Source organism: Rosa rugosa, chromosome 5, assembly GCF_958449725.1.
Source record: "Rosa rugosa chromosome 5, drRosRugo1.1, whole genome shotgun sequence".
Lineage (NCBI taxonomy): Eukaryota > Viridiplantae > Streptophyta > Magnoliopsida > Rosales > Rosaceae > Rosa > Rosa rugosa.
Window position 1 is genome coordinate 22,350,557 of NC_084824.1, and position 15,250 is coordinate 22,365,806.

The 15,250-nt window shown below is 36.8% G+C and overlaps 1 protein-coding gene across 1 annotated transcript; it reads right to left on the reverse strand.

The window, feature by feature from the left end:
• Nucleotides 1-4,942: 4,942 nt before the first annotated feature.
• LOC133710485 (thermospermine synthase ACAULIS5-like) lies at nt 4,943-7,757 on the reverse strand. Its single transcript, XM_062136560.1, has 10 exons — nt 7,362-7,757; nt 6,916-6,982; nt 6,732-6,826; nt 6,525-6,627; nt 6,154-6,242; nt 5,907-6,063; nt 5,737-5,812; nt 5,584-5,642; nt 5,354-5,490; nt 4,943-5,250 (listed from the first exon to the last, which is right to left on the reverse strand). The coding sequence occupies exons 1-10, from the start codon at nt 7,568-7,570 to the stop codon at nt 5,163-5,165; spliced, it is 1,080 nt and encodes a 359-aa protein (XP_061992544.1). The 5' UTR covers nt 7,571-7,757; the 3' UTR covers nt 4,943-5,162.
• Between the last annotated feature and the right edge of the window lie 7,493 nt (nt 7,758-15,250).

The following is a 15,250-nucleotide window of genomic DNA, read 5'->3' on the forward strand; positions in this document are numbered from 1 at the left end:
CCATTACACCTTGATTTATAGCTCAAATATGTTTGGAGATTAATTTATTAGCTGGGCCAGTAAGTGGCCCTAGTTGATAATTAATGAGTCATTATTCCATCTTGAGAATCGCATCTAAGGCGACAGTGAAGATACTTCTCCAATACACCTTGATTTATAGCTCAAATATGTTTGGAGATTAATTTATTAGCTGGGCCAGTGAGTGGCCCTAGTTGATAATTAATGAGTCATTATTCCATCTTGAGAATAGCATCTAAGGCGACAGTGAAGATATTCCACCTTTTCCTACCAACGCAGGGCCAGCATAGTGGCCTGATGTTTTTTAAATAAAACATGATTAAAACCGATGCGGTTTTAGATGCTAAAGTTGCAGCAAAATATGGTGGTTTCACTTGGTCACACGTCATGATGACGATAGCCATGATCCAATCATCCTCTTTGGCATAAGACTCGCGAAGGATTAAATGAAAGCAAACAGTTTGTTATTTTGCATCTTATTTCGCCAAGTACTATAGGCCTTGATCTAGCCAGGAAAGCGGCTCCAACACCTACATTTGAGAAAATCAACAGAGAGCCAGCAAACAAGGCAGATACTTGTTGCTATACACATGGCGAAGCTACCACCAAGGAAGAGAAGGATCCTCATTCGCGATCAAAAGCAGTCTCCTTCGCATGGGGGGCACACTAAAGTTTTGATTGCCTACAACCTGCCCAAGTTTCGCTAGATCCATGGGGGGCAATAAAGTTGGCAAAGGAAGCGTCAGTTCATGACAAAGGCATTTCAGATTACGACATTCAAGATTTATGGGCTATTTAGAGTCCTATATGGAAACAGTCAAGCCAATACAAGTGGTTTTGGAGCGACAACATTATAAGAGTAGTGCTGATTCAAGACCTCTTCAATCAAGACGAAGACCTTTGACTTCGAGGTCTGAGGGGCAATGTTTGGACCCAAAATGAGCATTTTTGCCTTACAAAGCACGTCTTGGATAAATTGAGCCAATGTCAGTGGCTCAAGCTATATATTGTCGACAAGTTCAAAATATATATTTAGAGGCTAAATAAAGCCTACTATGGAAGCATGGAAGCATGAAAGCATGAAAAGTCAACTTTAGCACATTTTCCTACTTCGGCTAGGAGAAACCGAGCTAAACAAGGAAGGAGGGGCGGCAGACTAACCAAACGAAATTCAAATGAGCTGAAACTTTCCAGATTAAATCTAGAAAGACCAAGGATCATTTCTTATGAAGAGTGCCAGAGCTAGTTTTGAGTGGAAGGCCTTCAAACAATCAATCCAATTTCCTTGTCTAGAGAGGCTTGGAAAACTGGACCTGTAAGAGGTCCAGCAGCGTTTTCGGCCCAACAACTATATCAAAGGCTCTGAAATTTTACCAGGGTGATCTACACTCATAGTGGAACATTTCTTATGAAGAAGTCATGGTCAAAATCTTAGTTTTTGATGGAGATAAAATTGAAGGAATAAAGGAGCAGAAAGTGCTTCCTTATCTCCAAAATTCATCATTCCTTATCTCCAATTATGCCTCCTTATCTCCTTATCTCCGAAATTCATCATGCTTTATCTCCAATTATGCTTCCTTATCTCCAAAATTCATCATTTCTTATCTCCAATTAATGCTCCACTATCATTTGTTTAATGCTAAACACCTTGGCATGGTAGCCTATAAATAGAGGTTACAATGAAACACTTAAACACACAATTCACTCATCAATACATCTCTAAGATGATCTAAGTCTCTCTAGAGCAAACCTCTCTAAGAGCAACTCCTCTCCTTCTCTTTCTCTTACCGGTGATCACACTCCTAGTCCTAGTCTTCTCAGAAGCCGACTTTCAGTGCCACCAAACCCTCTGTCAACGTACTTCGGTCCCAGTCTCCTCGGGAGCCGATTGTAGTACCACGACCACAACGGTTATGGAACCAGCCAAGAAAGGGTAACGCCCTTGCAAACCAGCCAAGCTAAAGTCACGCTTTAGCAAGTTCTCTCTACTTCCCAGTGGTTCTCGCTCTGCTCGATCTACAACATCGAGTATCGATTGTGATTTTCAAGAAGATTAGCAAAAGTCCTCACCACGAGGCATAAAGAATCCCACGACGAGGTTGGTGCTCTCCTTGTCTACAATTGCTTGAAAGAAGTCAGGTCAAGGGACACCCCCGACGACCGCACCCGAACGGTGCTGGCACGCCCGCGCAGAAAAGAGACTGTTGACCAGCTGCAACAAAATTAGAGCCAAACAACCCCTACTTCTAAGCCTAAAGGTATCCCCAAGGTTACCCCTTCTACATAGGTGGGTCCTAGGGTGCAAGAATAAATTAGGGCTACTCTTTGACTTTGTCGGCTTTAGCCCTAGCAGTGTCTGGTTACTTGGAGCTAATTCTAATAGTGACATTCTCCTAAGACTATTTTAGGGTAGGGTAGGCGATGACTCAATATTGTCGTAGCCCTTAGAGGGTGAGTCGTTGTATAATGTTGCTTACATCTCATTTTAATAGATCGACACCCACTACCTTTCAAAAAAAAAAAGTAAGCCATACAAGCCGAGTAAGCCAACTCACCTCTTTCCAAGGAAATGTGGAGTAGCTATAGAAAAACAATAATAAAGAAGGAAAAAATATTCTTTTTGCCCCGAATAAATTTTGCCAATTTACAAAGCATATTACATTTTCTATATGTGTGAACGAAATGGGCATATTTTCCTAACATGAGGAAAATGACTTGTGTCACGCAAAATGTCTATACTACCTAGATTTATTACAAAAACTACAAAAATCTTTAGCAATGGTTGGCGAGGGTCAAATTCTTATATACCTATAGACAATATCTCAATTTTTCAGTATGGAATATACTTCACTGGGTAGGGCTCTAATAAGAACTTCATGACAATTTTCTAATCAACTGTTATGAGGCCACTTTTTGATCACATTTTGGAAAATCAATTGTTAAATGTTTAGATATTCATGAGTAGATCATTTTTGCAATTTTATCCAAATTGAAAATCGTTAAGGCATTCATAATCGTGATTTATCATTTATAAACATGAATGGTTAAGGCTTGACAGATTTGGTTCGTCCATTGATTTGATATAGTTCCATACCTTAACGTTTAGCAATTTGGAAGAAAATTTTCATAAGTGATCTACTCATGCAAACGTATATATCTAACGGTTGATTTACTGACATGTAATCAAAAAGTGACTCTTACAACCATTGATTAGAAAGTCTTCATGAAGTCCTTATTTTAAACTTTATAATTAGAGCCTCTCTCATACTTCAGATTCTCAATTTTACCCATTAGTATAAAGTTTCATGATGTTTCATTAATTTTTGCAATGTTTTCCAAACTTTCTTTAATTTTCATATTGTTTCATAAATAAAAAGTATTTTAGACAATTCACAAGAAAATATGATCAATTTTTTTGAAGTTATCAAAAGACGTCATTTGTTTTTTTACTAATTGTGTAACATGTCCGTTATAGGTTACTAATATGCAGTGATCTAAAACTCAGCTGCCTAGGCCTCCTAGGCAGCGCCTGGGCGTTGGGCAGTGGGTCTCCGCCGCGAGGAATGGCAAATCGGTGGGTGTGGGCGGGTTGGCGCTGGGCGCCCGCCTAGGCGACCTAGGTGGGTGACTAGGCGCCTGGGCGGTTAGGTGAAAAGTGTTGGGCGGTTGGGCTACGGTGATCAAGTTTCGGGTAGATCCAGAAGGTCAGATATGGGTAGACGCGCACAGAAGACAACGTTTTGGATTGGAAAAAAGAGAAAGACGGGTCTGGGAGAGAGATGCTGAGATGGGTTTGGTAGGGAGATTTGAGAGGAGGGCGGATGGCATGGCAGCTTTGGAGGGGTTTGAGGATTTCAAAGATGGAGATTTCTTGGTTTCAAAGGCAACAACTTTTTGGGTCCGAAACGAGAGAAATGAGAGAAAGAGGATAGATGGGTTTGGGGTTAAAGAAGAAGAAGAGTAGAAGAGGAAAATGGTGGGTGGAGTGGTAGAGATATATTCACACAAAGATGGAGAGAGAAGAAGAAGAGCAGAAGAGGAAAATGGTGGGTGGAGTGGTAGAGATATATTCACGCAAAGATGGAGAGAGAAGAAGATAAAGATTGGGATTTCTTTTTCTTTTTGATTGGAATTGAAGATAGAGATTGGGATTTCAAGAGAGATATATTATGCTTTGCTTTTTTAACAATTTTTTTTTGGACAATAGATAATGTACTTTGTTTAGCTAGCTTTTTATTTTTTCTAATTTTTACCATAATGTGTGTGGGGTTTTTTTTTGTTTTTTGTTTTTGTTTTCCAATTTTATTATTCTTTAATTCATTATATATTCTTATTTATATAATATATGTGCTATAAAAATAAAATTAAAATAAAAAAATACAAAACAGCCTAGGCGCTTGGGTGCTATTCTTTTTACCACCGCCCAATTAGCGCCTAGGCGGCCTAGCGATTTTTAGAACCTTGCTAAATATGGAGAGATAACTACATAGTTATATGACGTAACCACTCAAGGAGACCAAAAAGTTAAAGCCGAAATAAAAGAAGAGCCATAGTGAGAGACCCATAGCAAGGAATTAAACTTATGGAACCAGAAAGAGAATTAATGGAAGATAATTATGATGCATTATGCACTTTTAGCCATAGCACCTACTGATCTTGGGCTTTTAGTCGATTTTTGTGTTTTGGTTTTTAGCTTCTTTTTTTGGGTTAGTCGCTGTTCCCAGCTTTTTCTTTTTTTATTTATTATTATTATTTTTTTAAGTGACAAAAGCAGACAAGCTCGCATCTCAAGCCCATAGTCGCTCAGTATGTAGAACTGTAGAACAAAACAACTCATCTCTTGTGAAGTCATCACTCTTAGCCGTTTTGTCTGTTCAGATTAATCTTTATGAATCGTGAGTTATCTGCTTTTGCAACTTTAAAATGTTTCAAACTGGTGTAGTTGTCTCTCCATTTAATCTTCTTATGAATCAATTCCAACATTTCAATAGGCATGTCATTAGAGAGCAACAAGCAAAGTTTTCTTTAATTATCATAATCTTTAGGTTACTACACAAGCAAAAAGGAAAGGAAAAATAAAGAAAGACAACTACAAAGGGAAGGCCCAAGATTTTGTTCCACTTATTGGGTTTCACAGTGCTGGCTTAATTGTGTTTTTGGGCACTATTATGACCATGACCATATATGAACCTTGCAGTTCCTTCTGTATATACATGAGTCTCATTTTCCATCCTGAAAAAAAAAAAAAAAATGGAACAACCGATCATGGATCACTCACTGCTTGATCAAATTCAAAATGAAAAAAAGGAACTGCATTATATGGCATGTGACTTACGATTTACGAACGGCTTTGCTTAAGGTAGAGGCTGATGAAAAGGTTTTCCCATCTAGGTATCTGTTCTCCCCATTGATCCTCAGTTTAGTTCTCATGTCTAGTTCATCAGCACTAATCACAAATGGGGTATCTGAAGCCTGTTAATATAAGCAACTATTTAGCCTCCTTGTTGCCAATTCAAATAGGGTCCTAGCTAGTTCTCTACAAAATTACAAATGAGGACTCTTTACCATTATCCATCCCCAAGTATCAGCATAAGAAGGAATATGAGCTGAATAAGGCACAACATCTGCAAACAAAGAGGTGATAAGAAAGGGTAGTGAAATATAATTGCAAAAAGCATTGGCTAAAGGGAAATAGATTTCTGGAACAAGGTTACTTACATTTGAAGACCTGCCTTAAAGTATTGTAGATGCAAGAGAATACTTCTGTGTGGCTGAATATTCCAGCAGGACCAGCCTATATAAAATCAGATTTATCAGTTCAATCTGTGTTTATATATGTGATAAATTGCATGCATGTGTGTGATGGTAGATAATACTTTAACAGATACCTGTGTGACAAAAATGCCATCCTTAGTGAGTCTAGGTTTGACAATTAACTCATAGAAAGATTTGGTGTAGAGTTTATAACATGGTCCTCCTTCTATTGGGTCTGCAAGATCTCCAATGATCACATCATAGTGGTTTTCTGTGTGTTCTAGTTCAGCCCTGCAAAACACCTCAAGAATTAGTAACAATAACATTAGATAGTGGCCGGATCCAAGGTTAGCATATATGTACTATATTGACAAAGAAAACCTGGCATCATTGATGATGAGCTTGAGTCTTGCATCACAGAAAGCTTCTCTGTTTACATCCAAAAATGATTTGCAGAACTCCACCACCTCCTGCATAATGTGAACATAAATTAAAGTCATAATCAAATATGTTTCTTTGTTGAATACATTGTGTTATAAACCAAATTAAACCTAAAACCCTATATTGGAGAATTTTATTTTTGGTGCTTCTGCTAATTCTGATTTTGTCTTTCCTGAAACCAAGAGACAAATGAGAAAGGAACTTTTGGTACAAGTAGCTGAAAAACAGGTAAAAGGGTATGTTCTTTAGCTTTAGGTAAATTAGTTTCTAATTAGAAGAAAGATAATAGGGGGCAGCTAGGTTTTGATTACCTCATCAATGTCACACATGACAACCTTCTCCACAGTCTTGTGTCTCAGAAGTTCTCTGGCAGTGGAGCCTTCGCCTCCTCCCATGATGAAGATGTTGGTTGGACTAATATTGACATTATGTTTGAGTTATTAAGATTATTGTTTCATTTATATACAAATAATGTGTGTGTGTGTGTGTGTGTGTTTATATAAAGAGAGGAGAAGTACTTTGGATGATGAAGAAGTGCTGGATGGCAAAGACATTCATGGTAGATAAATTCATCAGTCTCAGCACTTTGAAGCTTTCCATCAATGACCAAAGCCTGAAAAATACAGAAGGTTTAAAACTACAGAAGAGAAAATGGCATGAATCACTTGGTTTTTGACAACTTGAAGTAGAATTCATCTAAACCTTTCCAAAGGGCTTTGTGTCCAACAAAGCAATGTCTTGGAATGGAGTAGCTCCTGTATGCAGGATACTGCAATTCAGAAAAAAAAAAGAAAAAAGTTAATGCTTATTAAAAACTTAAACAGTGAAAATGATGAAACTAAACACTGTGATTAGAATACTAATTTCTAATCCAATATTATTATGTCTTGTCTGAACTTTTCATGACCAAGATTTATTGTCAAAAAGAATGTTTCACTTTTGAAGAATTCATTCAATTTGTAAAGTAAGGAATTTTCACTCTCAGATCTTAAAATAGGGTCATAAGTCAGCTAATTAAAACTTTATTATATATACTTCCGCATTCAAGTATATAATGAAATAGGAAGCCCAAAAAGAAAAAGACAAAAAAGGAAAAAAGATGAAGTAGAAGCCAAGATTACTGAAAATGTATATAGAAGTAAGCATACCTATTAAGAGCAAAGCTCCATCTTAAGTTTTCTTCAATTTCTTCCTCGTACCAGCAGCTCTTCCGGTAGCCATTCAGTACTGGATGGAATTTTCCATTCACTCCATTTTCAGTTCCATTTACTCCATTCCCAATTCCATTCACTACATACCCATTCCCATTCCCATTCACTCCATTTCCATTGCCATTGGAATAAGAAATGTCACCCATTTTCCTATAACTCCACAACAGAAAAGATCAGTGTCTGTTAAGTGTGTGTGTGAGAGAATGAAAGATAGAAGTAAGTGATGCAGAAGTGAGGAGGGTTCTAAGAATATAAGAAGGGGGAAAAAGGTGGCAAATGGATTTTGGTTGGATAGAAAACTAGGAAACCATCATTACCAACAAATATATAAAACATGGAAGATCTATTGAGTTGGGTGTTGAGCCCCAACTCCAAGATATCTCCGTTCGAATCCGTAAAGTAATTGTGGCTTCTTAGGTTTGGTTGTGTATGTAAAGTTGTATCTACATTTAATGTTCAATGTTTCATTGTTCTTTACCCATAACAGTAATGATGGTGAATCCAATCCATTCTGTAGTATGTACCATCAGATCCTTCTTAGGCATGTCACTAGGTATTAAGGGTCGTTTGGTATTGCTTCTCTAAATTGCATCTTTTGAAGTGCTTAGATTAGAAATAGATTTTATATTTTGCGAAAATTTCACATGTTTATCTATACTATTATTAAGAGAAGTGGCTTTGTTAGCCAAAATCTAAAATTTTGACAGAATTGACCCTAGAAAATTAATAAACTTTGAGAATTAATTAAATCACAAGGATAATTAAGACATTTACAAAATGTATTTTTATTAAAAAAATTAAAAAAAAGTACTCACAACCCACTTTTCTCTCTCCCATTTTCTTTTCTCTGCAATAACCAACTCTTTTCTTTTTTATTTTCTGAAGAAAAAATAATAATAACTTGCACATGCAGAGCATGTGTGGAGAAATGCTAGTTTTTAAATAAGAGAACACATTTAACTACTTTGTTAAATATAAGATGCTTTTGGTTTTTCAAAAATGCTTTTGGGTCGTGTTAAACTAGGCATTGACATGTAGCATAACTCACGGTATGTATATGGTGTCACACATCCATGCATGTGAAGAAAATGATGATTGAAAAAAAATACTACCCTTCGGATCTTTGCTTTTCATTTAGGCTATATGGTTTTTCTCTGCAGATTTAAAATGTATTTCATACTAATCAATATGGTTTAGGGAACCAGGGTATAAATGAAGAGGCGGAAGTATGGTAGAAAAACAACAATAAATGACAACTCAGATTAATCAAATGTAGGAAATTGATATTAGAGGAGGGAAAAGGATAAAAGATAATGATTGAGGGAGTGACAAGAAGCGAAAATTGTGGTGTATATTCTTTACTTGAAGAATGTGTGAAGTGTGAAGATCTTGGTTGGAATTGGAACAAGAGAAGGGAGAGGAATTTTAAGGGCGTGCACTCGAACTCATCATAACATTCTGTTTGCTTCAAAAGATTTGGAGGCATGCCTTGGCAGGCGCACTCATCATCATCCTCACCATTTAACGCATCAATTCGCTCCCCCCAAACTGGAAAATTCACTTCACCATTACTTCTTTACTTATATTAAATTGACTATTAGTTGTCCATTTATCTCATCCGATATATTCACATTGAAGATCACTCTTCATCATGGTTGTTTTTCTGTATCATGTCAATGGATGATTGAATCTTCTACTCCAATCTGTGGTTGTGTGTGTAATGAGGACTCCAAGTCATGGTTCATTTAGTGGCGTAACGTCTGCATCAGGATGATGTGTAGTGTTACACTTTATATATAGTGAAAAGAAAGGAGATGAGAAAAAGATCATGTTGTTGGATGATAAATGAAGTGGTTGTTTATCCGCCTCGGTCATCACCATAGTTCATGCCCCTCTTTTTAATCTCGCTTTAAATGAAATGGCTCTGTTAGTCCCCAAGTCCCACTCATCTTTGCCAACAACACGCTTTCTCAACACAAATTAGAGTTGCACCCGTTTTTATGGACTCGGGTGTTTTCAACGAACTTCAAGATAATTACTTATATATGGTCTATCATTTAATTATTTACTAGAGATATTATAAAATCTCGTTTTCACCTTCTAGTTTTATCATTTTTGTTTTCCACTTAGGAGGTCTAATAATCTCGTTTTTTTTTTTTAATTTAGCTCATTGTTACTTTTAATTTTTTATTTGATTTTACATTTATCTATTGTACTCTATCTTATTACTTAATATTGATTGACGCTTTCCGATAAAAAATTAACAAATTTACTAATTTAATCAAAACAAAGAAGGAAAGCCAATGTGCCTTCAGTTCTGTATAACATTAACATTGTGCCCTCTGGACCATTGAGGGTATAGGTCACAAAACCCATTGGAGAAGTGGGGTGGGGGATTGTTGTATTTCATGCAGGCCAACTATGAATACAAATTATACAAGGAAATCATTCTTGTAGTGTGTGTTTGGGGGGTGATGATGGATTCTGCCAAACTCTTGTTTTAGAAAGTCATGATAATCTCTCAAAGGCCTCAAAAACTCTCTCAAACTCAAAGGTCCCCAAGACAATATTGTGTTCCCCTAATCTTTTACTTGCTTCCTTCCACCATATATCTTCATGACCTGTAACAAATCATTACGCCAAGGCAAGGTTTGTCACCCAACAAATGATTTGATATGATTTATGGAAATACTTATTTGCTTTCTGCACCCAAAATGATGTCTCATTCTCATTTCCCATGATCAATCATGTGATGAGAAGCTAGGCAATACACCAGTGTACAATGTCTCGTGCCTTTACTTGCTATTATGGCATGCAAAGCCGAACTGTGTTTTGAGAACTGCACCAATAATGCTTAATTTTCTTGTTATGAGGCAAAGTTCAAATTTGATTGTTATTTGGACAGTTTTCAAACGTGCCATTGTACTAAAGAAGCTGTTTAGCAGAAGAGTGACCAAGCTCTTGATCAAAACAGGACTATGCTTGGGTTCATTATCAGAATGGACCACCTCATTTATCTCTTTTGCGATTAAAATATTTTTGATTTGACATAAAAATTAAGAAGAGCACTCACACGTAAACTGCTGAATATAGAGGGGACGTAAACCCTAAATCCCGAATTATAAAAAGTACCGAGAGATCAACCCGAGTAATAACATGAGCTTTCACTAATCTTATATATTCAAATATGCATCAACTAGCAAGTATTAACATATCAGATATCTGGGCAACACCATTTGCTTTACAACGGTGACATACTGGAAAAATAGAATTCATACAAAACCATAGAACCATTTTACACTGCTTTCCCACTATGCTGCTAACCAAAACTATACCTGGCAATACTACGTTTCATCCTGCCATTAGGAGGTTGCGTTTATTCGATAACGACTCGCCTCCTCTCTAGGATAAATAAGGCACTTTGAGTGCAGACACATGCATTCAGCCTGACTCTTCCCACAATAACTCTATAGAGATTTATTGTAAATAAAATACACCTAAACACTAAACAAACTATTGAAAATAAATAAAAGACACAAGCCCACCAACAAAGAGCAGGCCCACGACCCAACTTTTCTATAAACTGTCATGCCTCGAATTTTGAATAAAGAAATTCAAACCGAAACGCAATAACTTAACAAGCACAAGAAAATGCTTAGAAAACTTTTCATTCAAACTAAACAACAAAACAAACCGAGCTCACAAATGTCAATACAGACTCGTTCTTTAGAGTCACATATTACATTACAGAGAGTTTACAAATTAAACTGTACAACAATTCAATAAGTAAACACACTCACTATACAGCGGAAAACTAAAATCAAACATACACTTCTACATCCAAGCTACGATAGCAACAAAACCTCTGCTTCGATGACTGTTATTCTAACCTGCACAATAACCTCTACACCATGGAATAGTGCACCCGATTGAAATAACAAACCCGGTAAGCTTTTACAAGCTCGTGTGAGTAAACCTAAATAACCACAAACCATCTTTCCAACTCAAGGACAACAAATCAACACAACGATTAATTCCAACATCAAAATCTTTTTCTTGTTAAGGAAACACAAGTCACCACCGTGATAACCAACTCATTTGACGATCTTGATCACCTGGTCAGCAGCTGACCAGGTGATCGAGATCGTCAAATGAGTTGGTTATCACGGTGGTGACTTGTGTTTCCTTAACAAGAAAAAGATTTTGATGTCAACCGTCCGATTGAAATCGGACGGTGAGTACCCATGGTCAGCTGCTGACCAGGTGATCGCTGCTGCTCATTTGAAATCACAACAATAAATCCAAGAAATCACTTTTCTTTCCTCTCGACATGAAGCATTTATCACCACAATGACATGATAAATCATTTCTCAACTCACTACGAGTCACAACCACGGAAAATTCTACAATGTGTTAACGTATGACATGCATACAATTGTCTTAAAAGTGGTAAAATGAGTCCTCAAAATAGTAATATTAGTCCTCAAAGTGGTAACATGAGTCCTTAAAGTGGTAAATTTTCTTAGTTACCACATGAGTCCTCAAAATAGTAATATTAGTCCTCAAAGTGGTAACATGAGTCCTTAAAGTGGTAAATTTTCTTAGTTTACCATATGAGTCCTCAAAATAGTAATATTAGTCCTCAAAGTGGTAACATGAGTCATTAAAGTGGTAAAAATAGTTGATGTATGAGAAATGTTAACATACCATAGCTTTACCCCACAACCACAACTGTACTAACAAATTAAACTAAATAAAACCAGGAATCCTTGCATAGAAAATTAGTTCAGGAGCACACAATCTAAAATCATAGTAATCCCTGCATATATATTAGTTCAAGAGATTACATTAAAATCAAACAAAAGAAATCATAGTAATCCCTGCGTATATTTTAGTTCAGGAGATTAATTAAAATCAAACAAAAAAAGAGAAAAATGAAATAAATGAGGAAATCAAACAACTCACGCTAAAGCCAAGAAATTACCTTTTCAACTCAAGTGAAAACTCCCACAATTTAGTAAGAACCCAAGTCCTTCATGGATAATAAAAGAAAGAAACACTCTAAACTCTCTTTTTAAAAAAACATGTACTCATGAGTGCCATAACACAAAGTTATCCCCCAAGCAGTACATTGCAGACAAACTAGAGCTCTAACAGAATCGTAACAAATCACCCGGTTAAAGGCTTGGTATCCCGATATTCCTGCACTAAGGTTATCACTAAAACCTTCAGACCTTAGGCCTTTCGACCCTCAGAATAGAACATTTAAAAACGTCCCACTCGACCCAAAAATGTTCCACCAATAAAAACATTTAAAGAGGTCCCACTCAACCCAAAATGTTACACCACAACTCCAAGTACCTTTCAAAACAATATAAATCAACATCATCAAGTATATTGTTTTCCCTCGAAAATCAAGTCACAAAACCATCAATGAACGCATAGAGAAATTATACTCTCTACAATAATCAGTTTTACAATCTAAAACCAAAACAAAACAATATAATTGACTGCAACCAAAATATTGTTTTCAAAGCTCAATTCCAATCTCACAACAATATAGAAATCAATTTAGTAATATTGTTTTCACACCTTAATATCCAACACGAATTGACACATATAACTCTCATATATAGTAAGTCAATAAAACAATCATTTATTTCTTTAGAACATCAATTCCAACAATAGCATGATCGATATCACAAGACATACTAATTTTACCTCATTACACAACTACACCAATACATATATTCCATGTAAATAAATAAATAAATATATATATATACAGATCCAATCCAGAGCGGAGCTCCGCTTTGAAATGAACGTGTGAAGTTCGAGTTTTTGGCCACTTTTTGGTCGCATATCCACATCTTGACCGTTCAGTTTTTAGGTACTAGTGTATAGATCATCTCTGCAAATTTTCAGCCAAATTGATGATCGTTAAGGTATCTAACTCGCTTAAACCAATGGACGGACTGAATCTGTCAACCTGAACCGTACTAGCTTTAAGGCAATTATCAATGCCTTAACGATCATCATTTTGGCTGAAAATTTGCAGAGACGATCTATATACTAGTACCTAAAAACTGAACGGTCGAGATATGGATATGAGATAGAAAAGTGACCCAAAACTCGAACTTCACACAATAATTTTCAAAGCGGAGCTCCGCTTTGGATAGGATCTGTATATATATATATATACATACATACGTAGTCATCCGCTCAGAAATGCTACTGATACCAACTATAGTTCTTAAATACAAAACCAGTGAAAAATTATTTTTAGGGAGAATTCCACAAATGGTCACTCAACTATGACTCATTCGACACTTTGGTCACTCAAGTTTCAAATATATCACTTTGGTCACTCAACTATTACACTGTCAATCACTTTAGTCACCCAAGGAGTATTTTTTTTAATGAAAAAAAATTAACAAAGTGACTAAAGTGATTGACAATGTAATAGTTGAGTGACCAAAGTGATATGTTTGAAACTTGAGTGACCAAAGTGTCGAATGAGTCATAGTTGAGTGACCATTTGTGGAATTTTTCCTTATTTTTATAATTAAAATCTCATTTTACTTACCTATGAACCGAAGACGATCAAGTTCATATGATTTAAAACAAATATTTATTTCTGAAAACGATTTCACAATTTATCAAACAATTCCGAATAATAAAATAACTTCGTTCATAAATGAACCTCGTGAGATTTACTCACCTCTAAATCCAGCTGCGTCTTCTCTGACAACCGAGATAAAGTACAGAACCCTCTCAGTCATTCACCTAAAAAAAGTACGGTCTCATCTCAGTACACGAAACACAAAGCGATTAAAGTTCGAGCCCCCGTTTGAACTAAAACCCGAAAGTAACGCCAATCGAGACGGAACTTTGTCCGAGACCACCCAAAGTCTCCGGAATACTTCTACGATTGATATGACAAAATTATAAGTCGATCGAACAGCCGGATCCTCACTGATCGAAAACCGAAATAATCGAAAACACCAAAAACCCTAGCATGCTAATACGATCACCAAAAGTTACATATCATATATCAAAACGCTTGTATCAACGAGTAGATGATAATGAAGTAAGAAACTGCCCAAGACATAGCCAGGCTCGCCGTCACAGGTGGCTGCACGTGGGCTCCACGTGCCACCAAATCAAACTCAAAACTAGCAGGATCCAACTATCCAAAATGGAGTTTACACTACGAGGATCAACTTTAATAACTGGGACTTGAGCCAATTCGGCCTCGATCGCAGCTGCAAGTTGAAATTCACCATTCACAGTGAGTTGTAGCTCCACACTAAGAATCGATCAACCCCACTACCAAGGATCGAAAGAGGACGCTGTCAGGAGGAAAACGAGACAAGTTTCACGTCCAGCTGTAGCCAGAATTGGAAGAACTCGCCGGGTCCGTCACCGTTTAGCTTCACGGCTTCAATCAGCCGTGCTCGGTGTGAATCGCTGCTAGAGACCACTGCAGGGAGCACCAGAATGAAGAGGCAAAGAGGTCTGTGCCGGTGCTGCCACCTGATATTGCGGGAAAAGTGAATTCTGGTTGGATCGGAATACCGGGTCGGGTCGGCCAAAAGTTTGAGAGAGAATGGATTTTTCTGAAATTTTCGGAAATCCTCTATTTATAGCAAGTTTCAGAAAATAGTAGATTTTTCCGTTGACCATAACTTTCTCGTACGAATTCCGATTTACACTTGCTGCATGTCCACTAACTCGTATCGACGCGCTCTATGACTTTAGTGAAGGAAGTTTTCGGAGAAACTCAACGAATAAAAAGTCAACCCCTTGAGTCCCTGAAAATAAAA

What these genes read in the sequence shown, in the direction of transcription:
- LOC133710485 (XM_062136560.1), bottom strand. Translation starts at nt 7,570, where the DNA reads ATGGGTGACATTTCTTATTCCAATGGCAATGGAAATGGAGTGAATGGG. An exon ending in TGGAGCTTTGCTCTTAATAG is followed by an intron (nt 6,983 to 7,361) that starts GTATGCTTACTT and finishes TCTGAATTGCAG; the next exon opens with TATCCTGCATACAGGAGCTA. An exon ending in TCATGTGTGACATTGATGAG is followed by an intron (nt 6,243 to 6,524) that starts GTAATCAAAACC and finishes CACATTATGCAG; the next exon opens with GAGGTGGTGGAGTTCTGCAA.